The 27,963-nt window shown below is 38.2% G+C and overlaps 1 protein-coding gene across 1 annotated transcript; it reads right to left on the bottom strand.

The window, feature by feature from the left end:
* Positions 1–374: 374 nt before the first annotated feature.
* Positions 375–27,792, bottom strand: Sec62 (SEC62 preprotein translocation factor). Its single transcript, NM_001393776.1, is given in 8 exon segments — positions 375–1,967; positions 6,873–6,992; positions 8,977–9,037; positions 10,848–10,940; positions 11,407–11,611; positions 19,590–19,695; positions 20,732–20,840; positions 27,139–27,792. Coding segments are annotated over 8 exon segments (1,197 nt in total). The 5' UTR covers positions 27,175–27,792; the 3' UTR covers positions 375–1,500.
* Positions 27,793–27,963: the final 171 nt, after the last annotated feature.

Genomic DNA, 27,963 nt, shown 5'->3' on the forward strand with positions numbered 1-27,963 from the left:
TTACCCTCTTTCTTATTTGAGCTCTGCAAATGTGAAGGAATAATACCCAGGCACTGTAATCAGTGCACAGTGCTTTGAGGACAACTCCATCCACACAGTTAGACTAACGAAACAATCAAGCTGTGCTTCATAAGCTATCAATATACAGACAGTGGGCTTTCTCACAGTTAAAGGAAGATAAAGACCATCACCTACTAACTACAAAGCAAAACCACTCTGTGCCCGAAGGGAAATCATTATGCTCACTACTGGTACGTAAGAGCAGAGCTCCAAGGAATGCGCGGACATAAGCAAGATTTTTAAAAAAGGTTTGTAACGAAGGTGTGTAAAAAAGAAAATGGTCAAACTAGTTTGAAGCAATTAGAGTCCAATGGTTTTCTATGTTTTCTTTTATATCCTTTATTTTTAATTGGTATTTTAGGACAGCAAATTGTCTTTCACAGCAGTGCCTCCTCATCTGATAACACAGTCCCCATTTCTAAATGTAAAGATTTAAAATAAATCAAAATGAACATTAAGGCGTACACACAGCTGTTCTTAATCAGGATAATTTTTACTCATATTAAAACACATGGAATGTTGGCACACAACTGCAGCTGCTGTAGAAAGATCAGATGTTCTGTGGGTTACTGAAGCTCGCTAAGAACACACCTTACATGGTTTCCGCTTTACAAATCTAAGTGTTGAGAAATGTCTAAATAATAAGTAACAATTAAAATAAAATGTTTTATTTGTAAATTATGTACAGAATACATTTTTATGTTATGACAAGGAGCTGGGGAGGAAGGAAGAGCCTCGTCGTCCACTCAGTGCCCCTCACTTCTGCTGGAGATGACCTTTCTCTGGATTGAACATACAAGTCAGTTGGGATTTCCTAAGCTGGAAAAGGAGAATCTGTAGCTGAATTAAAAGGGTTGCTGCACTGTTACTAGCTGGTCTGTTTCCACAAAATGCTGTTGATCCCTGCTAACTCAAAAACTTTAAAAAAGGAATTTTCTGGTGTAATTTTATGACCAAAAAAAAAAAGAAAGAAAACAAAAAACAAAAAAACCCCCAAAAAACCAAAATGAAAAGAGTGTAACTAGCAAGAACAACGAGTTGAAGCATTTTTCTAAAGAAACTGCGAAATGGCTATATATTTCCGCATAATCTGAAATGCTGCAGTTTCTTTAGTGATTTCCATTAGTCTAACAGTAAAAAGCCATACAACTATCAAAAATGCCCTTAATCTAAATGTCATTGTGGACAAGGTACCTCTGATGACTATCAAAATGAGGCCTACTCACTGTAAAATTATCAGGTGGATAAAACTTATTAATGGCTTTAGACTGTACCAATAGTAGTACCAATGCTCTACAAAACAAAAGGCTGACTATAACTGAATGTCAAATACAGTTCAGAAGATGGATTTAAAGAATGCTACAAATGCCATCTGTACATCATGATGATCGGCCAACACAGAGAACCCAACCTGTTGTATTCAGTCCCCAACTAGTCAGATTATGATTTTTCTTGTGCAGATTTAGGCATTTCTCCATCTTTGTCGTCATCTTCCTCATCACAATCCCCATCTGTCTGCTGTTCCAGTTCCTCTTTCGTGATCATTTCAAAATCATTCCCGTTCCCACTACTGTGTTGGGAGCGGTCATCTTCCCGCCTGTCACTGTCTGTGTCTGAGTGGCGCTCTCCGCCCGAGCCTTCTGGTCCGTGGTCTCCTGGAGCTCCTTTCCCTTCTTCATCCTCCTTTTTCTCACTGTCTGACTTTTCCTCACTGTCGGACTTGTGCTGCTTTTTGGCTTCAGATTTCTCATCCTTCTTTAAGTCTGCTTTTGGTCCTTTGTACTCATGTGTGTACAGAGGCCTGAAGGAGTCAATGAAGCCCACGTCAGCAGTCAGGTTTGGCAGGAACCAAAAGTGGTGCCTTCCTCCAGTTATCAGCCAGATGATGAGGAACAGGATGCAGCGAGCTGTGGGGAGGAAAGTTTCTCTTCAATAAATCAATCAACTACAGGGGAAATTTGATTGTAAAGAACTGGGACACTATTTAGCTTTATCTGCATATTTTATGCACCATAATGACAAATACTTAAGATCAGACTAGCTTAGCATCGACAATATTTTAAGAGCTACTCTGAACTTAGAAACACAAATGTTACGATGCCACTCTCAAAAAATTACTTTTTATTTTTTTTTAGTCATGGACACACTGATGGTTTGTACATGTTGTGAAGTTGTACGTCAATAAGGACAGTAGTCAGGTGGGGGATGAGCACCTATGACATCGCAGCGTGAGGAAAGAAGAGAACTGAGTGAGGACTATGAGTGGCGCTGGAGGAAAGCAGCAGCAGAGAAGCAGGATGCCATGCAGTCTTACTTCCTAGCCCTTATGTCTTATGATTCTCGAAACACTACATTCAACATACAATGTAGTATAAATGCAGATATAATGCTGAAAAAGTGTATGCCCTAAACATATTTATTATTTCTGATTTTAAAGTAAATGCAAAAAACTCAGTGGGCCCTTAAATATATATTTAAATGGATATAAAGCATGTGCTAACTTGTCTAAAAGATAGCTCAGCTTTGAATAAAGAATTCAGACATTAAAAAACTTCTATCATAAAATTCTTGTGTTATTAATTGGGTAAATTATGCTTATTTAAGTACCAACTGCCTCAACATGAAGAAAAAAGTATGTACCTTAAATACAAGCTAGGTATAGTGAATTACGGTGGTGCTGGAATCCTGGCATGTGGGGTCAAGGTCTGAGCTACCCGCCAAGACTCAAGGATAAAAACTGAAGAAACCCCAGGAAACCACACAAGGATAACACAGCTGGGACTGCTCCAGCACAAAGTTTATGAGGTAATCGGTTTTGTCTTTGTTGGTGCTGGCCTGGAATCTAGGTGGCCTGACACCTGGGCAGCACAAAGCTGTATCCTCCACCTTTTAACCTCTGAGATGGGGAGCTGCCCAGAAAAGCCTGTGACTTGCTGTGTAATCCAAGCTGGCCTTAAAGTCACCATCCTCCTGCCTTAGCTTTCCAAATAGCTGGGATCATAAGCATTTGTAATCACGCTTGGCTGAGATTACTCTTAGTATATTATGACAAACCTTAGTATTTCAAATGGTTTTCCATTAATTTACCAATTAAGTACATATTAGTGATTTTTTTTTTCTTTTTTCCTTTTGGAGACAGGGTTTCTCTGTATAGCCCTGGGTGTCTTGGAGCTTGCTCTGTAGACCAAAATGGCCTAGAACTCAGATCTGACTGTCTCTCTCCCTTGATGCTGGGACTAAAGGCGTGTGCCCCAACACCTGGCTTTATTCATTTTTTAAAAGATCACAATGACTATACAAATATTCTACGGTAACCAATTTTGTTTTGTTCTGTTTTCTTTAAAATTATGTATAACTATTTCAAAGAAAGCTTACAAAATAGTGGATCCATGGTCTTCTCATGATTGTGCTTTGGATAAACCAAAGGATATCGTTTTTATACAAGTCTTCATTTATAAAGCAGTATTTATAATTTTTATAAGAAATCTTACTTATAAAGTAGTACTTTATTTTCATGAGAATAAAAAATATACCACAGGCTACTACAGATAAGAATTGTTTGTGCCACAAAAAACGTAAATATGTTTGAAGCAATAATTTACAAGTGAATTCCACTGATAAAGCAACAGAATTTTTCTTGCAAATACAATTATGATGTTGTAGTTCATTCACGAAGTGGTAAGATAGGTGAAATGTTTTATCAGATCCAAGAAAAAACATTTTAGAAAGATGGTAAGTTAACTGGGCACATCAGAATTGTAACATGCCGGGCTGGAGAGATGGCTCAGTGGTTAAGGGCACCGACTGCTCTTCCCAAGGTCCTGAGTTCAAATCCCAGCAACCACATGGTGGCTCACAACCATCTGTAATGAGGTCTGATGCCCTCTTCTGGTGTGTCTGAAGACAGCTACAGTGTACTCATATATATATAATAAATAAATAAAATATTAAAAAAAAAAAAGAATTGTAACATGCCAGTCTTGGCAATAGAGGGCCTGTATGCACTGTCGCTGCCACTGTCAGTAAAAGTTCCACAGGTCAGGAAATGCCACACTACACCTTCAGTGGTGATACTAACCATGCATACTGAAAAACACTAAAAAGGCTTTGGAACAACTCTCTACCACAGAATGTATAAGTGAACTACAGACAGAAACTATTTGAAAAAGAATGTGAAGGGTGGAATGCAGCTCAGGTGGTGGAGGGCTTGACTAGCCAGCAGGCGGGGGCCTGAGTTTAATTTCCATCACTGCACGAAACCAGGCATGGAGATCATGCCTGCAATGCTAGCATTTGGGACACAGTAATGGTGTCATAAACTCAAGGTCATTCTTTGCTGTATTGCAATACTGATGGTGACTCACTCACACACTCTCTCTCTCTTTACACACACATGTGTAAATGCACAGTGCAAATATATATGTGAATTTGTATATATATTTGTATATATACATATGTATTTGTAATTACATACTGTGTTTGCTTCTTTAACTTGCTAGATTATCTGATCCATAATAAATAGTAAGAATTATTTTCAAAACTGATGAAACATTTTAATTCAAAAATCTAACATAAATCACAGTGCTACTGGTTTAATTAAAATATAGTAACTAGAATAATTCTATTCAGTAGAGCTAATACTTTGCTGAAAAACTTCAAGACACTTGCGTAAGTCTCACTAGTTTGACACCAGGTAGCATCAACCTTACAGCATCTACTGTATGTTCAAATGGACAGCTTTCCTCCTTGATCAGGCATCACACTGGCACTAGTACCTGTTTACTAGGACTGCCTAGTATTCCTTGGCCTACAATTGTGCTATGCTGTCTACAGAAGCAGCAAAACATTTTTTTTCAAGGTGACTATGCTAGAGGAAAGGAAAAAAAAAATCAAAGTTAGGCGAAAAAGGGCTCACTTGGAATGGGAGGCCTGTTACCATGGTAGACTAAAATGTAGTGGATGAACTCTTGGGTTCATGTGTATGGTGGTGCCAATTCAGGACACTTTGGTCACCAGGGGGAAGGTGAGAATAAGAAAACTGTTTAGGGCATACAGGTATTACTTTCATACAAATAAAAATCACCCATAGAGAATAATATGCATCCAGGTTAGTTAATGTTGGCCAAGTTCTGCCTTCTAACAGCAGAGCTTAGACCAATACTATGGGTGATTTAAGTTTTTCTATAAAGCAGTACTAACTACTCTTGGGTAGGAGTGGTGGCACATAATTTTAATTCTAACACTTGGAAAGGCAAAGGTAGGTGGATCTCAAAGTTTGAAGCCAGCTAGGGCTATATAGTGAGACCATGTCTTGAACAAGGGTATGAAACATCTCAATAATTCTGAATGTTAAGACAGGGCATCAAGTGAGGGATGGGGTTGCCACCCCACAGTCAAAAACTCTGACTCATAATCGTTCCTGTCTGAAAGAACTGCAGGGAAATAGTGAAGAGCCTGAGGAAAAGGAGGTCCAGTGACAGGACCAAATTGAGATCCAGCAAAAGGGGAGGTCCCAAGGCCTGATACTATTACTGAGGCTAGGAGAGCTCACAAAAAGGGGCCTCTCAAGACTGCCCTCCAAAAGACCCAACAAGCAGCTCAAAGAGTCAGATGCAGATATTTACACCCAAGAAATGGACAGAAGCTGCTGAATTAGGGAAAAGCTGGAAGAAGCTAAGGAGGAGGGCGACCCTGTATAGGAGGACCAGCAGTCTCAACTAACCTGGACCCTCAAGATCTCTCTGACACTGGGCCACCAACCAAGCAGCATACACCAGGTTAAATGAGGCCCCCAACACATACACAGCAGAGGACTGCCGGGTTTGGACTCAGTCAGAGAAGATACACCTAACCCTCAAGGGACTGGAAGCCCCAGGGAATGGGGAGGTCTGGTAGAGTGGGGATAGGGAGTGGGGACATCCTCATGGAGATGGGGGGAGGATGTATGGTCTGTGGAACAGTCAGAAGGTGGACTGGGAGGGGGATAAAATCTGGAGTGTAAAAAAAGATTAAATTAGGAGGTTGGGGATTTAGCTCAGTGGTAGAGCGCTTGCCTAGGAAGCGCAAGGCCCTGGGTTCGGTCCCCAGCTCCGAGAAAAAAAAAAAAAAAAAGAAAAAGAAAAAAGATTAAATTAAAAAACAAAACAAAACAGAACATTCACTTTGTTTTCCTATTTGATTTTTAGTTATTTAACTCCTTACTTCATCTAGAACTTATTTTGGTACCCAAATAAAAAGTTCTATTTGTCCCAAAAGTGCTAAACAAGTTTAGAACCACTTAAATGACTGCATGAATAGAACTTGTGTATTTAATACAAGTTATATTTGTTTAACTTCAAGTATCTAATAATGATTCACCACTGCAAAAATAAATGTTCATTATAGCTAATTTTAAAGCACATCTACATTCGGATTAAAATACAGTAATATATATATCAAAATAACGAAGTAAATTTCAAATGGCTCACCATAAAAACAGATAGCTAAACAAGGCAATGGATATTTTAACTTGATTTAATCATTCCACAGTGCAAATATTTATATATATATATAATTAAATTATACTTTATGTTGTACAGAATTGTTTATTAATCAAATGTAGTATTAATAAAACACTTAAGTCTGAAAAGACAGAGCAAACTCTAGATAAGAGCGGCTGTAATCAGGTGTGAGCTCTGGGACCTGCCTCAGGAGGACACGTGTCCTGAATTGTATGTCTTAATTCTGCTCTGCAGCTACACTGGAGCTCCAGGTTCAAGTCTAAGCGCTCACACCTATCTTACAGCAAGATCAGGATTACTAGGAATACTTACCAATAGCAAGGAGGAGAATGCTGGCTACAAAACAGCCTGCGCCCACACTGAGGTAATACACACCTACTCTCATTTCTGCTGGCCAGAGAGGGAAGAGGGTGGCAGCTATTACTGCAATCACTGGAGTGAGAAATGAAAGTTACAGAGTATCTTTTAGAATAAACACTTTAATGGCTTCATTGCAATCAACAGTGAACATATTCTTGAAAATGGGGACTGATAAATACTGGAGACAAAAAAATAACATTTGTATAAGAATAATGAATTATCACTAATTTTGTGCTATTTAACATAACATTTTATACTGTTCTTTTTTTTTTTTTTTTTTTCTTCAGAGCTGGGGACCGAACCCAGGGCCTTGCGCTCGCTAGGCAAGCGCTCTACCAGTGAGCTAAATCCCCAACCCCCATTTTATACTGTTCTTAAACTAGGTTAGCATATTTTTAACCTAAATTACATTTAATTATTAAAAATACCATCTAGAAATTAGAACTATTCCTTAAGTGACCAACTACTGTCATTTTGAAGCTACTATTTTTTTAATATTAGGTATAGGGAAGCTTAAATCAAATCAAAATAATCAAAGAACACCCCACCTCCCCCTGTAGGGGAATCAGTCACAAAGTTTTTCTTAAATAAAGGTCAGCGTGGTTAGGAAAACTAGATATAAGCATCCCTAGGGTTGGTTGGTTTGTTTGTTGCAATTATGTTAGGGCCTCTTGAAAAACTGTTAAGAAAGGAGGAGCCTGATTATTAAGTCTTTATCATTAACAAGAAGACTCAGATTCTTGCTCTACCATGCGTAAGCCAGGTAACCCTTCCAAAGTTAATTTACCTTATCTTTGTTCTTACTGAAATGAGACATCAGAAGGCATTTATGACAAAGTGACTACCACACTGAAAGCATTCCACAGCATTAGCTTTTTGAATTTTACTAAGTTTCAACTGTTACTCTAAGTTTCTCTACATGGGATCCTAAAATACCTTATTGACCAATCATATTTTAGATAGTATGATTTTTGCTATTTGTTTAATTATTCTTTCCCACCCATTTTTGCCCCCCCAAATTAAAAAAATGTATATACACAAGTTTGGTAACAATATAAACAATGAGTCAAAGGCTACAGTGAAGATGAAATCATCGAGCTCTTGTCCCACTGCCCAGTGGGATGCACTATTAAGCTTCTCCCATTCCCAGAGGCTGCTCATGTACAATAAAAATTAGTCACAATAACTTTTTCCAACTAAAGGAACTTATGTAACTCTCCGTCCTTGGCAGGTTTCTCTTTTCCTACATTGAAAGCTCTCTTACACTGCCATTATTATTCACTCTTCTCCTGAGGAATGTGAACTACTCCCAGTTTTACATGGTAAGAGAGTCCTCCTGCACATGTGCACCATATGACTGAGACTGTGTAACAGAATGAGCTCTGGGCTGGGGATGGAGCTAGGTGGTGAAGTGCTTGCCCAGCCCAGGAAAGACCCTGGGTTTGATCCCAGACACTGTAACAATAAACAAAAACTGTCAACGCTGAAAAAGCTGTAACAGTGAATTCCTTTCAATGGAATTGGTAGGCCAGTCAAAAGTACAGGCATTTAAAATTTGAATGTTACTTTGCTTAACTGTGTGCATGAAAAGGCACGTAAGATAAATTCCTATAAGACTTACAGGGCCAGTGTATTAAGATCTACAATCTGAAAGGTATTGGCAAACTGCCTGCTGTAAAATTAAGAAAAAGGAACGTACCATCATTAGTTATTGGAGTGTCCTCTACCCCAGGACTTTGGCTGTAAACTTCTGTAATCTTAATCTTTGTTACTTCATTCTGTATCCTGATTCATTCTTAACCAGAAGGAATGGTCAGTGTTTCTCTTCTGTGAGCTACATTTATCATCTATAGGTTACTCTACCATGTTAATACTTTAAAAATGTTTTAGCTGTTGTAAATAATTTGAGTTTACTATTTATCTTCTAACTTTATTTAAAATATCCTCTTAGAGGGTTCTTACTTTGTATTAAATATAAAGATATTTTTTGAGGTCCTGCATTTTGTCTTCTGAAGTTTAGATTATACTAAAAAGCTACTTATATTCTCCTACTTACCAAGAATTAATCCCATGACAAATGTTTTAATGTGAACTGGGTCATAGATCCACACAAAAACCTAGAAGAATCAAGAAACCTCAATGCTTAAAAGTTCTAAGGTGACAAGAGTAAGAAGTTTACTTCTCTACTGTAGTTCCTCAAACACAGTCTCCATCTCTTAACACACTAAGAACTTTCCCTTTCTGATTAGGACTACACCCAGTCATCAAAAGACCCTTAGTTCTAGCTCTCAACTTCTGCAAATTACAGTATTTTTCCATTTCTTTGTTTATTTTGAACAAGACTTTTTTTTCCTGGTTAATTAATTTCTAACACTTGGGCTTCTGAATACACCTGCTTGACTGTTTACATTTTCCTTGGGAATCAGATTAAAAAACATTAGCTTTGCTAGTAACCACTTTAAAAAAAACCAAAACTCTAAAACCCCATTTTTTTCCCTTAGAGTTTCTTTGTATAACAACCCTGGCTAGCCTTGAACTGACTATGTAGACCAGGGTCTGGCCTCAAACTCAGAGATCTGCCTCCAGAGTGCTAGGATTAAAGGTGTACGCCACCATATCCAGCTTAAAAACCTATGTTTTAAAAAAGGGGACATTTTCCAATTTTAATGGTCTGGAGCCATGGTGCTTCCCGCGAGTGTACATGTGTATGTGCGTGTGTGGTGTGTGCATGACCTGGCTTTTTCAAGATGGCAAGGTTTTGTTCAGCTTGCTTCCTTCCCTAATAGACCTGTATCTCTTTCCTGGTACAATGGGCAATCTGCCAGTCAGTTCTGAAGGCTCAAGTCAAATAAATACCCATGGTCTCCAGACTCTCCTTCCCCTTACTAATTAAATAAGCATACCTAATTTGTGTTTTCACACCATTAATGCTTACTACAATGTAATACAGAAAGATGTTTATGTGTCCATGTCTTTAACTGACTATAAAAGCTTCCTCACGGAGAACTGCACTGTGTTTTACTATACCATTTTTAACACTTAAGATATCTGAGCTCTTCCTAGTGTAGAATTTCAAACACCCAGCCCTAGGAGCCGCTGCTTTTTATATATATGTTAGTTGGTCTAAGTGTGTCAAGAAAGAATATGTCTTGGAATTCCAACAGTTTAGCAACAAGGACATAAGCTAATATTTTTGTAGTAATTAAGTGACTACTGTAACAGTCTTCATGCAAGGCCATCACCACACACATCTAATTAGAAAAGATATAATAAAACTATCTTCTTCTGAAAAGCATTAGTAATGCTGAAAATTTTAGGTTCCTCAAGAGATGTGTCTGGTAAGACACTGTAGAAGTACCAGAGATCAGTAGGTGAGCCCCATGAACCATTCTGCTCTTTTTCTCTTGGTAACAGAAATTCTTCATTTTAACTGGGAAAACTAAATCCTGAATGTTCAAGAGAACATAATTAGTGAACCCAAGTTCACTCAGTTTGCTAAAACAAAAGACACTTGCTTCTTATCTTTTGTGGATATAGTTAAGGTCATCATGGACCATGAGGCACCTCGGCATGAAGACTCTAACGCAGCAAAAGGACAGGAGTAGTTGGGCCTGCCATGGGGCTTCACGCCTGTGCTGCTCATACCTAGATAACACTAATGAGAAAGAAAAAAACTACCTACTTTGTACTAAGTTATTGTAATTTCAGGTTTCTAGTAACTCAAACGAAGTCAAATTTGATTCTAACTTTTTATAAAACTAGATTAGAAAAGTAGATTTTTTTGAAAGTTATTTTTATATGTTTAAATGTATGATTAGATTTCTCTAAATTGTTTCTTTTTGTAGTGATAGCATCAAATATATTTCTAGGATTTTCTATGAAAAACTGAGTTCAAATATACTCAAATTTATTTTTCTTTAATCTTACCTCATTTCCATCCAGAAAGACTTGGTCATCATGTGGCTCAAGTTTGAATTTCTTCTTAGTTTCCTTCTTTTTTGGAGTTCCTGGAGTTTCTTCCTATAAACAGACAGGTAAAAAGGATCAAACACTCAAGACAGCAAAAGTTGTAGTATTCATGAAATGAAAACTCTCACCATTTGCAACACTAACAAAGTCCTTAAGATCAGTATTTCCAAATAACAACAACAACAACAATAATAATAAATAGTAATACAATAATAGTTATGTGAGCGTTATCTCACCTAACTGTTAAAACATGAACATAGGCCGATAAAGACCATGTGTACAAAATGACTTTTTTCATTTATATGTATGGATGTTTTGCCTGCATTTTCGACTGCATCATGTGCATGCAGTGTTTTAAGAAGGCCGGAAGACGTCCCGGGAACTGGAGGTAGCAGGTTATGAGCCTCCGCATGGGTGCTGGAAACAGAAGGAGGGTCCTCTGGTAGAAGAGCCTCTGTGCCTTCTCTCCAGCACCTATAGTGACTATAAATTTTAATTTAATGTCAGGAAAACTTACCTTTTTGGAATCTTCCTTTTCACCATCTTTCTTTTTTTCTTTTTCCTTTTTTGTTTTTTCTTCTTTAATACTTTCTTTCTTGCTCTTTTTATCATCTTCTTTCCCACTTTCAGATTTTCCTTTTTCTTTTTCTTTTTTTATGTCTTTGTCATATTTCATTTTCATTACTTTTAGGGCCCGATGAAAAAACTGTTTCTTTAAAAGCCTTGGGGAAAAGTGACAGTTTTCCCATTACAATTCCCATCAATTACAAAGACACAGACTTCTTTAAAAAGCAAAACTATCAAAACACAAGTAAAGTGAAAATAAAGTGAGCAAAGGAAGATGTGAACTGGCAACTTATAGAAAAAATTATAATCTGTGAGTGTGAAAAAAATACACTGAAATATAATAAAAATACCAAACAAGGAATTCCACAAAGGAAAAAAAGCCCAATAGCCAGACTATCTCAGCTGTTTTATGGACCTTGTCTCTCTCCATGCACTTCATCATTCAATCTACTACTGTGGTAAGTATTAAGTGGGCGATGAATAATTACGTATGCTAAGATGAGATTTCTGTACATTGACAGGGACTCCAACAAGGAAAATCTAAAACAATGTGCAATGGCTTAGACATAAGGTAGTAAAGGCTGTCGCCATCGCATGCAATAGTCTTTCTCCAAAAGGCGTTGAGCTTTCATTTCACTATTACTTCCTTCAAGTTTTCTCTGAATTACAACTTAACCTGCTCAGAACACACACACACACACACACGCACGCACGCACGCACGCACGCACGCACGCACGCACACACCCTCCCCCATGTCATCCCCTCTCACTTTCTGCTTTTGGTCAATGGCACTTACCTATGCACTTACTGCATTATGTATCATATGTTTCCTAGACGTAGACGACTAATGGATTGATCTCATTCAATTATCTAAGGCGCTCAGAAGCTAGCTGATCTCATTGGGTTGTTTGTTTGTTTTTCCTTTCTAGCCTTATAATCCTATCCAAGAGACTATTTGGGTCTTACCATTGTTACTTATAAGCCATGTTTTCAAATCTCACGTTCTAGTTTTAGAGTTTCTGATATTATTCTTCATTCTTACCTTGGTAATGTATTCTACACCTGCTCTGGCATAATCTAGAACATCTCTGACTCTAACAACTCTGTCTCTAACATCACTATCACACATTTACTACGTTTTTCTTTTCTGTGCAGATGAGTTCATCCTGGTCATTATGTTGTGACTTCCGGGGCACATATATTGTTTCTTGTTTGATTGGGCTTCCATGTGATACTCAATTAAATCCAGCTCACGTGCATCCCATACAAATAATGTCAAGATTTCATTGGTCTATTGTTTTTCAGAAGTAGATATTCTGAAATCTGCTCCAGCCCCCCCGCCCCCAAATAAATGCTATTTATATCTGCTTGGTAATGTGTAAATAAACAAAAATTTGAAATGAGATTTTTTTTGTTACTACTTATAAATACAGGAAATTTAATAGCAGTAGATTAGCAGGCTATTTGAATATGAAGAGGAATGTTCTATTTCAGAATATCTTGAAAAATTATTAAAGAAGATATATTCTAATTTTATTTATATTAGCATTTAATACTGAATCAAAAATACAACATTTTTAATGGAAAAGCAAATTTTGTAGTTATAGACATACACATAGTAAAATTCTCAAACAGCAATGTGATTAACTATGATGTAATAGTATAGTAATTTAGAATTTCTTCTACATCATTAGTTTGTATCTTCAGTTTTCTCAAGTTTACTTTGTAGGAAAAAACTGTTCTCAATCATTTAAGAAATAAATATTTAAGAAAAATATCTCCTCAGTAAGAAGCAACAAACTGGCAGAGACCTAGAGGAACTGCTGCTTCTGTTGCTCCTCCTGTATGACTGCCCAGTCAACAAAGCAAAATATGTCATTGCAGCATAATAAAGGCACCTTACAGCAAGCCCAAGGCCAACATCAACTTAAATGGAAAGGAACGAAAAGCAATTCCCTTACGATCAAGAACAAGACAAGGTTAACAATCCTTTCCATACCTATTCAATACAGTTCTTGAAGTCTTAGCAAGAGCAATAAAACAACTGAATGAGATCAAGGGATAAAGTCAAAGTATCCTTATTTGCAGATGATATAACAGTAATATGTAAGTGTCCCTACAAATTCCACCAGTGGACTCCTATAGTTGATAAACGCTTTCAGCAAAGTAGCTGGATACAAGATTCACTCACAAAATTACTAGCCTTCCCATATACAAATGACAAAGAAATCAGGGGAACATCTTACAATATCCTCAAATAATATAAAATATCTTGGAGTAACTCTAAATAAGCAAATGAAAGATTTACATGATAAAAATCTTAAGATATTGAAGAAGATATCAGAAGATGGAAAGATCTCCCATGGTCATGACCAGCAGGATTAATATAATGAAGATGACCATCCTACCAAAAGCAATCTACAGATTGAATTTAATCCCCATCAGTTCTAACACAATTCTTCAGAGATCTTGAAAGGTCAATTTTCAGCTTTATATGAAAACATACATACATACATACATACAGACAGACATACACACACACAGAAACATGCACACTTACATCATATACAAACATGTCACACATACTATACTATATATACCATACTACCATACACAGAAACATACATATCCCACAAATCACACACACGAAATACTCACACCACACATACACACACACACGTATCACTCCCTCACACACACACCCCACACACATTTCTCTCTCTCTCTCTCTCTCTCTCTCTCTCTCTCTCTCACACACACACACACACACACACACACAACCACCCCTCTCTTTTACACACATACCACACATCTCTCTCTCCCTCTCTCTTATACACACACACATACCACACATGTCTCCTTCCCTCCCTCACTCTCTCTCACATACACACATACCAATGTATCTCTCTCTGTCTCTGTCTGTCTGTCTGTCTGTCTGTCTGTCTGTCTGTCTCTCTCTCTCTCTCACACACACACACACACCCCAAAAAACAATACTGAATAATAAAGAATTGCTGGTGGCATCCCCACCCCCAACCTCAAATTGTACTCCAGAGCTACAGTACTGCACACAGCATGATACTGGCACAAAATCAGACACATCAGTCAGTAGAATGCAACTGAATCCAGACAAATCCACTCATCTATGGGCACCTGATTTTTGATAAAGAAGCCAGAAATGAGGCCTGAAAAATGATAGCACCTTCAACAAATAGTTCTGGTCAAATTAGATGACTGCATGTAGATGAATCTACATCAATCCATACTTATCGCCCTGTACAAAACTCAATTCCAAATGAAATGGATCCAAGACCTCAATATAAGGCCGTATACACTAAATCTGACAGAAGAGAGAGTGAGGAATAGTCTGGAACTCACTGGCACAGCAGACTCCTGAACAGAACATGGTTAGCACAGGCACTAAAGACAACAATTAGTAGATGAGACCTCAGGGCTGAAGGGATAACTCAGCTGTTGAGAGCACAGGCTGGTCTTCCAGAGGACCTAGGTTCAACCCCCAGCACCTCATCAAACTGAAAAGCTTTTCAGTTTGTAAGGCAAAGGACACCATCAATCAGACTAAGTGGCAGCTTACAGAATGGGAAAACATTTTTATTAATTCAAAATCCGATAGAGGGCTAACATCCAAAATACTTAGAAAAATAGACATAAGAAAACAAACACCATTTAAAAATGGGTTATAGATCTAAACAGAATTCTTAAAACAAGAAACCCAAATATGCTGAGAAACACTTAGGAAATGTTCAGCATCCTTAGCCACCAGGAAATGCAAGTCAAAACCACTCTGAGATCCCATCTTACAGCAAACACAGTGGCCAAGATCAGTAAAACAAACACTGGCTCATGCTGGTGAGCACGTGAGGTAAGGGGAACGCTCCTCCATTGCTGGTAGGAGTACAAACTGGTTCAGCCACTATGGAAATCAGTGTGGCAGTTCCTCAAGAAGATGGACTTGATCTACTTCAAGATCCAGCTACACTGCTCAGCATATTCCTACAGGACGGTTCTTCCTACTGCAGAGACACTTGATCAACCCCGTTCATGCTGCTCTACTTATAACATCCAGCGGTTTTAAACAACCTAGATATCTAGTAACAAATGGATAAAAAATGTGGAGTATTTACACAATGGAATATTACTCAGCAGTTAAAAGAATGAAATCATGAAAATCCTAAGAATATGGAAAGAACAAGAAAAAAAAATCATCCTGAGTAAGTATCCCAGATCCAGAAAGACAAACATGTTACTAATTACTTAAAATTGGATATTAGCTATGATGACCACTACAGTCTGAGAACCAGAGGTTTATTGAGGAGTGCAGGACTTGGGGACAGATAAGTCTTGTAAGGAAAGGGAAACAGACAGTTATGGAATGATGGGGTAGCTGAAACTGGAGGATCTAGTTGGGAGTAGGAATGTATTTCTTGTTTTCTCTTTGGTTCGGTTGTTTTGTCCTATTCCAATTTGTTTCTTTTTTATTTATTTTATTATTACTCCTTAAATGCCTGTTTTCTAGTAAGGGACAGAAGGGGGTGGATCTGGATGGGAAGGAAAGTAAGGAAGAACTAGAAGGAGTAGGAGAGGAATAACCGTAATCAGAACATATGAGAAAAAAGTATGTAGTTAACATGCATTGGGTTCAAACATTCAAACACTGCCTTTGCCACCTAACTAACGTAGGTGATATTGGGTAAGTTGATTTTTTTTTTTTAATCTCTAAAATGGAGCACCTATCATATACAATTTTTAGGATTAAGTAAGAAACATAAATTGTTAGTGCTTGACATTCACAGATTCAATAAATGTTAGCTATTTTTGCTATAACAAGATCTTCAATTTAATTAGTTCTGTAAACATTGGCTTCATAAATCATTCTGTCTTATAGAAAACAGGACCACTGACCTTCTTGGTATTTAGATAATGTCTACACAGTTAGTTCTATGTCTACCGAAGTGATACTGACTTACTGGCTTATAACATGTGGTATGGGATAAACACTTAAATACACAGCACGCTGGCAGGTCCTAGAACTAATAATGTGGCCCTATTTTAGTATATTTACCCTTCTTTCTAGGAACAAGTGACCTTTCTTCTCTTGCTTTTTGGGTAATTATTTATGTTTCAAAATTTGATTAAAACATTTTCTCTGTAAAGCCATTACTGAAGGTTTCTCCAATTAATATTACTAATTTTTTAATAGATGAGAATATATACTAAGAGGCAGTGACCAAGTCATAGTAACTAATGTTATTATGAGGCCTAGTACTGTAATGGGAATTTAATTTATGCCGAATAGTTTTTTTAAAGGTTTTAAAAATTATTTGTGAATTCCTTTTGGTGTCTTAATTTTTTTCCGACTTAGTATTTACTGACTGTCAGACATGTTAAGAACTTTCACAAATGTAGCAATGACAAGTTTTAAAAAGTACAAACATCATGCTAAGTGTTACAAAGTTATGCCAAGTATAAATAGTACTATTGCAAGTAACTTTTAGAACTAACAAATATGCAAGAATTCTTAAATAGTCAAAACTAGCTGGAGTAGACAATGCTAACAAATGGAAGAACTGCAGATGCTAAGGCTGATGAGGGGCAGGGACCCGAGGAAAAGAGAATCAGAAAGTGGAGCTAGAACACAGATAGACCAGATTAGAGACGGGATGTGGCAAGCGAATGAAAGTAAAGAGACTGTTACCTTATTAGAGAGTGACTTGGTGAAACAGTCTCACTGAAATTAGGTTAAAGACTCATGTATGAAATGGGCCATACACAGTATGCACTAACAAATATGCCTTAGGGACTGGAGAGATGAATGACTCCGCAGCTAAGAGTATTTGCTACTCTTGCAGAAGACTAGGGTTTGATTCTCAGCACCCACATGGAGGCTTACAACTATCTATAACTCTAGTTTTCCAGGGGAGTCTGATAACCTCTTCTAGACTATATAGGTACTGGGCACACATGGTACATACACAGGTAAACACGTATATACATAAAAAGACTACATCTTTAAAAAACTAATACATTTAAATTACTGACATACATTTTTTGCTTTGGCCATTTCCTCTCAGACCCCAGCATGTCTACTGAGAAAATGAAGCTGGACAAGTCTTATTGTGGATCTCTCTTTGGTTGAGCAGGAATCCATAAGAACTGGTCACAAAGAGGATTTTATGGCTACATCAGAAGTGGCTGAGACCATGTTAGGTCTAGCCCTTTATTTTAATGCAGAAAGAGCAAAAATGACTTGAGTGGGAAGAACTTAAAATTCAAAGTGAGTCTGTGTCTAGGACATCTTCTAAGTTCCACATCTTTGTATTTTTTTTAAGATTTATATGTATGATGACTGCGGTATGTAAATGTATTGAGCACCTGGTGTCCTCAGAGGTCAGAAAAAGGTATCAGTTCTTCTGGAATTGGAGTTAATGGGTTATAATTTTCAGGTGGCTGCTGGGTAACAAACTAGGTCCCTACTCAAGAGCAGCAAGTGCCCTCAGGGAAGCCATCTCTTTAGCCTCAGTATCTTTAAAACTTTCCATATAACAAGGTATTAAGGTTCCTAAAAGACTACAATATGTGAACTAATACTGGCTGTTCTCCTGAGAGATTTAGACTCAAAGATTTAATATCCCTAATAGTAATATTGGCAGGTGATACAGATTACCTTTTGCACCAATAATTACCTTTGCATCATTAATTTGCTGCTGTAGACAATCTGGTGCAAGGATAGAGATCATGGAAGAGACTGCTGCATTTAGAGCTTTAGCCCTCATTTGCTGTATGACCTCGGACAAGGTTTTAAATTTTGCCATGTCCCAGTTCCTGCATCTGTAGTATCCCTTTACTTTTTATAGCATACACACAACTTGAAGCAAAGAGGGAAGTTTACATTTTGAAAATCTCATCAGTCAAATTACTGTACAAGACAGTAAATAACTTGTATCATTGCTAGTTCAGCCCCACTCCCAAAATAAAACTTGTTTCTGAAATGTTTATTAGTCATCTAGTCATTCAGCGACTAAGACTTCTAAGTATTGAATAATTATTAACCTTAACAGTTTTAAAGAGGGTGCTCAGATGAATACTGCTCGTTTTCTTTTTTCTTTTTAAAGACAGTATCTCAAGCAGTCCAGGTCAGCCTCCAACTCGCTTACGGCAAGAATAGCCTTGAACTCTTCATCTTTCTGCCTCCATCTTCCCAGTGGGGGAATATAAGCATGTGTCACTAAGCCTTTAAGCAGATGCTTAAAGTGTGAGTAAGCATAGTCATCATTAATGCTGTATGTGCCTCTTGAACAAACATCTAATTTTAAATCCTAAATACTCACTGTTTAAACTTCAATACCATCAAAGCAAAATCTAGTCAATACAGATTATTATGTATGCTCTTTACATATTAAACAGAAAGAGGAAAGTAATTTGGTTTTTTTTGGTTTTTTTTTTCCGGAGCTGGGTACCGAACCCAGGGCCTTGTGCTTGCTAGGCAAGCGCTCTACCACTGAGCTAAATCCCCAACCCTTGGTTTGGTTTTTTAGGTATAAATTCACGACCAAAAGTTTCTTTACAAAGAAAAAGTACCTAAATGAAAACCGTGTATGTTACCAAAGTGCATGTACTTTATCTTGAAATTCTCCAGCCTACAACGACAGTGTAGTTGTTTTGATTTTAAAAGGAATACTTTATTAGTAATCACTGAAAACAGCAAGTAAATTAGGCTTATCATTCAGGGCAAAGCCATTAAAAAACTAAGGATAACAGAGTTAGTCGCCATCCCTATACAAGATCTAGGGAAAAAACCCTGACCATTTCCTACACAGAGCTTGTTCAATGTAGACATGTTTATGTTTTGTAAATCTGGATTCTTTCATCCAGTAGCTCTGGCAAATGCAAATAAGTAAAAGAATATAATTACAATTTATATACAATTAGAAATATAGTACAAATTATATACAGTTAAAAACATAGTAAGTTTAAGAACAAATATATTTCCACTGATAAAATCTAAGTTACATATAAAGCTCATTTCATTTAGTAACAAAAATAGTTAGCGGTTTGAACACTATGGAAAAAGTTGACATTACTAATTGTTATCCCTCACCAAGAAACACTACCTGTTGCAGTAGTCAACCACAGACTCCCTGGTTGTAAATAAAGCTTCCTCTCCTTTCTTGGCCTTTGCCCATTTAGAATCCAAGAGGCACTCCACTGCTTTTGAAGCTACAGAAGAAATTTGTTATTCAAAAGTTAGTATACATGAACTTATGTCTTATAAAATCATGTTATAAATGTCAACATTCTGACAACAGAAAATAAAATAGAATATCAAGTCTAATGACTATAATGTTGTCAACCTGTGAATATATTGATAAGCATCTTCACAACAATATTGACAAGTAAATAATATTATTCAAAGCAAGATACATTAGTAGGGAAGTGTTTGTAAAAAAAACCCTCTTACAAATATTTGTTGACCATCAATCACTGAATAATCACAACAAAAAATAACCCGAAACACTTCCTTGTCCCCTCAATGGTAATGAAAATTCTCACATTGCTATAGACCACTCAAGAATCACCTACTGCTGTACTAGCAAAGGAATACGTCCAACCTAGACATTAGTATGTCTACTTTTCTCAAGTTTCAATAAGTATCACATTCATCAGTAACATGAAAAGAAATCTCTTCTATATACAGAAATTCAAGTTTAATTGTTAAGTCAAAAAATTTATAAGCTACTGGGCTATATTATAGGTATCGGCTAATCATGAGGTTGAAGAGATCATATATGAATAATGTTCCTAATTAGTTCCATGCAATCATACTATCTGAACAAAAACTTGTATTTTATAACAAACACTGAAAGTAAGTCTTGGGGGCTGGAGAGATGGCTCAGTGGTTAAGAGATCAATTCCCAGCAACCACATGGTGACTCACAACCATCTGTAAAGGAATCTGATGCCCTCTTCTGGAGTGCAAGTGTACATGCAGGCAGAACTCTATACATAATAAATGACTAAATCTTTTTTAAAAAGAGAAAATAAACCTTATTTTTAAGATTTCCAACAAACACCAATTATACAGCACTTGATCGTTTTACTTTTCAATCTTAAAGAAAAACTAGGCTCATCACCTGCCATGCCCACCATCCAGCCTCAATGATCACACATGTAAGCTCCTTACAACTTTTATGTATCTAAATTTAGGTAACTTCATAGAATTTGTACAGTAATAAGACTACAGATATAATCCTACCAATAAAATAATCAACCCGATGACCCATCATGTTGGTGGATTTTGTTGGACAGTTGAATCGAAGATACTTGGCTACAGCCTTCTCTTCTTTGGATGGTTCACCAACTTCCTGTAACGTAGGAAGACTAATTTAGCGTGGTTTTATTACTAAAGAGTCATTTGTACATCTGTTCTATAAATTCTTTCAAGTGTTAGACAGGGCTTGCTTTCAGACTTTCCTTGGAGCAGTCCTAATAATGGATACAAAAGACAAATGGACACTACTGTCTTCTAAATACAAACAACAGGTCCAAAGGCTATCCTGTATGCTGGCCTCAACTACAGAACATTAAGCTGCGTTTCCAGTATTTGTATAGTTTTCCTTCAAGTTTGTATGCCCTCCTTTACTACTCACAAAGCAAAAATTAAAAAGATGTTGCCAACAATGACTGCCTAAATGCCAAAGTAATTAGAAACAAGTATTGTAAATAAATGTTATAACCCCAGTCAAACATGTGTCCTGATCAGTGCATAACAGTTTGTAAAAAGTCTCAAATTAACCTAAGCTAGCAGCTTCAAGTAGGAAGCGTAAGAACTGAGATGCTCGGGACCAGCACTTGGTCCCTTCTTCCTTCCATGGGATTACAGATGCTGTCTGGGTCTCTTCCCCAGTAGGACTGTGGAGAATATGGAAACGCAGAAAGGGACATTCTTATTAACGGTAGTGCAGTAAGGAAGAGCAGTTCTAGAAAAACTGCTCTATCGTTTCCTGTGTCTTTCCTTCTAAATCTGTCCCCAAACTTTTTATGACGAACTCTGCTATGATAAGCTATAATTATTTGTGGTAATAAAAATTAAAAGTTCAACCAATTCTCTTTTATAGTAACAACAACATATTCTAAATATTTTTTTCCTCATTCGATGCATCTGCTGTCAACTTTAAAGTTTATCCTGGTAAAGTTACCAGGATGAACTTAATTTGAAATTGAAGGAAGGAAGCCTCATTAAATAGAGAAGTCTTAATAAATGTAAGTCATTCATTCAATCAAACACAGATTTCCTGAGTACACAGGATTAATGGTAAAGTGTAAATGCAATGAGTAGATACAAGATTTCCGATTTCTGTGTTAATCAATCAAAAGGAAACACGAAGTTGGGTGGGCAGAGAGTTATGGATGGATCTGGGAGGGCTTGAGGTGAAGATGTTCAAAATATTATTTTAAAAAAGGATACTTTCCAGTAACAGAAAATGTATATGGAAGGAATGTGTAAGGAATATAAAAAAGAATCATCATTTTAGGCATGATATATCAATACTTACACAAACCTTCAATTAAACAATTTACAGATCACAGGTAAGTGTGCTGATTTCCTAAATGCTGATCAAGGAATTACGTGTAAAATTAAGATATAAATATCAAGATGTAAAAACTTAGAAAAGTTGATTACATAATAGTATGTCAGACACCATTAAGCATCTGCAAAAATTTTTAAAATTTCACTTTAACAAATTAACCAACTTGCCCCCCCAGCTCTGTATTTTCCTTGGTAGACACTAGTAAACAGTAATGGACTGGAAGAACAATGGACCTCTGAGCAACCTTTTTCAAGAGGACAGACTTCAGTTGTCTGCTAGTATCTCCTAAAGTGGAGGGACGGGTGCTAGTTACTACTGTGAGCTCCTAGTGGACATGTAATACCTGGTGCATCTGCTGTCCGTTCAGTACCAGACTCTGTGAGAGTCCACATCAGCAGTGGCAGTAGAGGTTGGTTACACAGATCCTGTGTGACTGCTGCCCCCCTGCAGCCTGGACGGTATAACCTTTTTTACCAACTAGTAATGTACCAACAGTACATTACTTCCCTATTTGTTCCCCTTTACTGTGAACAGAGTACTCCGCTAACTTCTGTGCTAGACTTCTAATAAGAAGTGAAAGCCTTTTGACAGTATTAATAAATGCTTATAAAACATACAAAACTGAGCTCATCAATTCAAATTAATGAACTTTTTTAACCTTATAAACTCTCACAACTATCTTTGAATGAGGATACAAAGAACCAACTAGTTTAGGATAGATTGTCTTTTCTTTGCATCTAGATACTAATCTACTGGCTCCCGTTAATCACAACCCCAAATTACTTAAACAGGAAGTATGGTAGAATATTGGCAAAGACTTTAATTAATATACTTTAGAAAATATCAAAACCCAACTACTATAATGAAATAGAAGTTGTTATTTGAGGTCTACTGGAGAAAAAAGAAAAAAGGCTAGAGCAAGACATGGGCTGGCTTTATTCTAACAGAATTTCAAATAATTTACAACTACATAGAAATAAAGTTATTGGTCTATCAATAGTGGAATGAACAAAAGAAAACAGCTCTTAGTTTTTTGTACACAAGTTAAGAAAGTAGCATAAGTGTTTATGAAAATGTTAACTGTAGATTAATAAAAGATATTCTGAAAACTAGAGGGGACCTTAAGTAAATTATGTGCTTAAAGCCACACAGCCCTGTAAGCTAACAATAGCAGTATTATCTCCAATTTTCTTCTGTCATACTTCCTATGGCAATAGGTTTGTTTGCTATGTATCTGCAAAATTCCCTATTAAGCATGGTATGTTGGGGGGAAGTGGGAGGTGGGAAGATGAACTTTCAGACTTGGGACTGGATTTCTGGGTTCTTTCTCTTTCCTCCAGAAGATCCCGAGAAGTCAGACCTGTAGTCTGGTTGAACAGTCCCAAATATTTTTCTTCTCTTTCCTGAAATAAGGCATATAAGCCCATGACATGTCAGGATTTTATTTCCAGGGAGACAGATGGGTACAACAAAAATAACTGATGAAAGTTATACAAGTTCTAAGATACAAAGTCATCTGAAGATTTCCAACTGAACTAGATTCCAAATATAAGCAGAACACTATATGGAATGATTCTTTGAGAAGGAGTAAGTCAAACGAAATATTTTTTTGTTTTTGTTTTTGTTTTTTTTTGTTTTCTTTTTTTCGGAGCTGGGGACCGAACCCAGGGCCTAGCAAGCGCTCTACCACTGAACTAAATCCCCAACCCCACAAAATATTTTTTTAATAAAATTTTATATTTGGAATTTGGGGAGGTCTAGCAATAGCTCAGTGGACACTGCTCTTAGAGAGTGGCTTTTCCCAGTACCTACAGTGGGTGGTCCACCAATACCTGTAACAAGATCTGATGCCCTTCTTGTTCTCAGTGGGCACCTGCACTAAGGTACACACAGCTTTACAAAGATACACAGACAAACACAAAACTAAATAAATATATTATGTATAAAATTTAGGATTAAAGTAATAAAAAATTTATTTTTATAGTCAATGATGAGGTGGAAATAGTATCCCACTGGGAATCAGATGATTAGTCTAAATCTAATTTTATTAACTTAAAAGGCAACCCTAGTTCAAGTCATATAACCTCACTGGACATCAGTTTGTCATTAAAATGAGGAGTGAGATCAGTAAGCTCCAAGCCTACCACTGTTTCTATATGGACTGAACACACACACACCCACACACACCCACACACACCCACACACCCACAGACACAACTGCGTGTGTGAAGATGTGCATATAAAGGTCAGAAAAATTCTAGGGGTCAGCTTTCTCCTGCCACCTCGTGGGATCAAACTCAAGCTATCAGGATCAGGCAAGTAAGTACCTCTGCCCTCTGGGCCATCTCACTTCCTGAGCCTGAACTTCCGACAGAGGATTCCAAATAAATTCTATCAGATTTTTTTTTTCAATTTTTAAACTCCATGGTATCAGGATTCTAAATCAATGCTTCTAGTGCCTTGTTAATCTACAGTCACTGTACTTCCTATTCTTAAACAAGACTTTTTAAAAAGTTTTTTTATTAGTTTCAACTATAGTCATTCCTTGTTAGAGAATCTGTTATTAAAATGTTACAGTACAATGTCAATGAACATGTAAGCTCACTTCAAAGTTTCAGTGACCTGATCTGAGTACAAGAAAGAAATGTGATAATGGCTTCCAACTGTGTTAGGACACCAGATTCTAAAATTATTCTGTCCTGGAAAAAGCAAATGAATTGGCTTCAGAACCAAAACAGAACTCTCAATTTAATTGTTTGATTCAAACATCCCTCCACTCCCTGAAAAGTCACTGTAATTCAACCAAATCTGACTTTAAACAGAACATCAAGTGACAGGAAACTCACCAGATAGTATAACTGCTTTTGTTTTAAAGTCTTTGAATAGTTTTTTTCTGTAACAATCTCTGAACTTTGTCATTACATTTGATCTCTTTATCTCAGGTGATGCCAATATCAGAGTTTTTCATTCTCGACAGGAATATGAGAACTGATGAATTCCCTAGCAAAATTGGAAGAGGCTGAAGAATGTCTCAGTGGTTAAAAGAGTATGCCCTGCTTTCCCAGAACCTCAGTTTGGATGCTAGCACCCTATGACTCCAGTTCCAGTCGAGCTGACATTCCATTCTGGCCTCAACTAACACCTGCACCATGTACACATACCACACATGCACACATAACCAAAAAAAAAAAAAAAATTGTTGGGCTATATAAAAAAGGTACTTCTGTAAGATCTTCCACAAACATTCTATACTGCCATATAAAAACTTATTTTGATGGGAAAAAATTTAAATTTCATAATACCAAGCTGACTTGTAATAACTAGAGTCTCAAATAACCAGAGAGTAAATAGCTATATTTCATATACCTTACAGCCTAATGGTTAATTTACTGGATAGATAGTTGTTAACTATCTGTAAGCTTATTAAGGAGTGCTTAACAAAAAACAATATAACTAACCTAATTTCTTTATTCTGGTGAAGGAGGGCATTTTTAATAACTTTTAGTAAGTCATTAACTTAATCTTTTTATACCAAATCTACAACCCTAAAAACTTTCCTTTTTCAAAGGTAAACGATCCTTCTCACAAATGCAGAAGTTGAGGAAAAAAAAACAAAACACCAACCAAACAACAAATCTTGCTTATTAATTGGTGGAACTGGAGTACAAACAAGCATAAGATAACTTGGACACTACCGTTACAGTACCATAAAGCCTCTTTACCTACCTTTCTGTTTAACATAAGCTCACAACTGAAATATGAGCGATTTGAAAAGTACAGTATATTCCTTTGTGACAATATTGAAGAACAGATAAAACTGTAAGAGAATGTGTACTAAAGAGCAAAGCAGTACAAATTTGGCCAATGGCAAACCAAACTAGTACAGGAGGCACAAATTTAACAACTTCAATACACATTGTAATAAAATAATTATCCATGTTGAACTATAGTACTAAATTTCAAAAGCCTAGGAATAGCATAATTAGAAATGTCTATTGTCTTGGCACTCTGGTTTGAAAACCTATGTGAACTTGGACTCTTCTGTAACCTGTTCAAAATTATTTTGTCATGCCTGCCAATTTCCACACTTACTCAACACTGGTATCTTTCCCACAGTATAGTTTTCAACTGTAACTTACATAGTTCAAAAGGCCTACAAGGCCAAGAAGTGGATAAGCCTTTTAAAAATGGATATAAAACGAAAACAGAAAAAGTCATCCTAAGTGGGGAACAGAAAGACAAGAATGAGTGTAACAACTTGCGACTGACATATTAACAACTTAGTAGGTGCCATCAACTTATGCCTTTGGTTTCTGGGTGAGCTCTTGAGGCACTCACATCAATGTTTAAGGTGCATCGAACAATAGACACACAACTGGGAGAAGAAAACTGCGGGGAAGAGATGCTCAGGTGACATTAATAGGGGATGAGGAAGGCATATTATGTAGGGCGTGAGGTTGACAAGCTGGCATGTGAAAGGTTTCTGGGTGCCACCAGCCCATTGCAGCACCGACCAGGCAGGGTTTGTTTACATCGTATCGCCTGGAAGAAGGCCGGCAAGCTTCAAGCCGACTATTCGGTTAAAAGAACCAGTGAGAGGGGGAAAGGAGGGCAGACGCCGCTTAACATCTGGAAGGAGCCCTCGGGCCGGGCCCGGGTCAGCGGAGCGTCCGTCTGGAAGCACAAAGAACCGGCGGCGGTGCCTCAGGTCAGCCCTCCTTCCACCCCAGTTACCGTGGCATTAATATCCGGAGCGCCAGGGGCACGGAGGAGGGAGGGAAGGCAGGCGCCCGGCGTCCGCGCTCCGGAGGAGACTGGCTCCCCGCGCAGGCCCGGGCCCTCCGCCGCAGGAACGCGGGGCCGGACGCGGGATTCGAGCGCCGCGCCTCCTTCCTTCCTTCCCCCGCTGCTCCACAGACCCCTCGGCCGAGCGGCCGCTAGCACCGCCCCGACACGGGCCCGTCACGGCGCCGCGACCCTGCGGCAACAGCCTCCGGGCACCGGGTCGCTTGGGATGTCTCCCCTTGTCCCTCCTTGTCCCAGCGCGCCCGAGCCCCCCGCGGCCCCCGACCTGGATCCGCTTCTTGTGTCGCCTGCGTTCCGCCATGTTGGCCGCTCCGCCCGGTTCCTTCTGACGTGGAGCGAGCAGGGGAGGGGGGCGGTGGAAGTCTCGCGAGAGTGCGGCGGCTCGCGGCCCGTTATGTAACCCGCCGCGGGCTGTGGGCTGGGGGCAGCCGAGGGCCGGGCTCTGTGGTCTTCGTTCCTGTCCCTGGGGTGGCGGGCGGTGGAGGCTGGGCCCGGGAGGTCGGCGCGAAGTGAGTCAGAGCGCTGGAGGCCGGCAAGAGGCTTCGGCTCTCAAGCCTGACTGAACGTCGGAGTCACCTGGCTGGCGTGTAAATACAGATCCCCGGGCCCCACCCCTCGGAGTCACCGACGCCGGTGAGGCCTTTGCTGAGGAAAGGACCTGGACCACCGGGACCCAAAGCGTCACCTATGCCGCTTCCTGCCCCAACAAGCTCCGTGGCACCCCACTTCAGTCCCATGAAGTTCCCTTTAAAAGATGGAAAGCGACTCCTTTAAAGAGCATAGGGAGTTACACAGCTTGTTCCCAAAGGCTTGGAATGCCCACTCATCACGTGACTCTTCATAACCCATCCTTAGAATTCAGAAGTCGAGAAGAGCCCCGGGAAGTTAGTAAGATGGAAAGGAGCAAGACTAGTTGGGATGCAGTGGACTGCAGGTCACTTCTAGTCTTGCTAGATGACTGCTGTTTTAGAACCTTCTAGACCAAAGACATGAGTTGTTAAGTGCTTAGATACACGCTCTGATGACATTGTAGCTGTGGAAAGTTGGGAAACTACAGAAAAGATAGAACTAATAAAGTTTAATTCTACCC

Source organism: Rattus norvegicus, chromosome 2, assembly GCF_021556685.1.
Source record: "Rattus norvegicus strain SHRSP/BbbUtx chromosome 2, alternate assembly SHRSP_T2T, whole genome shotgun sequence".
NCBI lineage: Eukaryota > Metazoa > Chordata > Mammalia > Rodentia > Muridae > Rattus > Rattus norvegicus.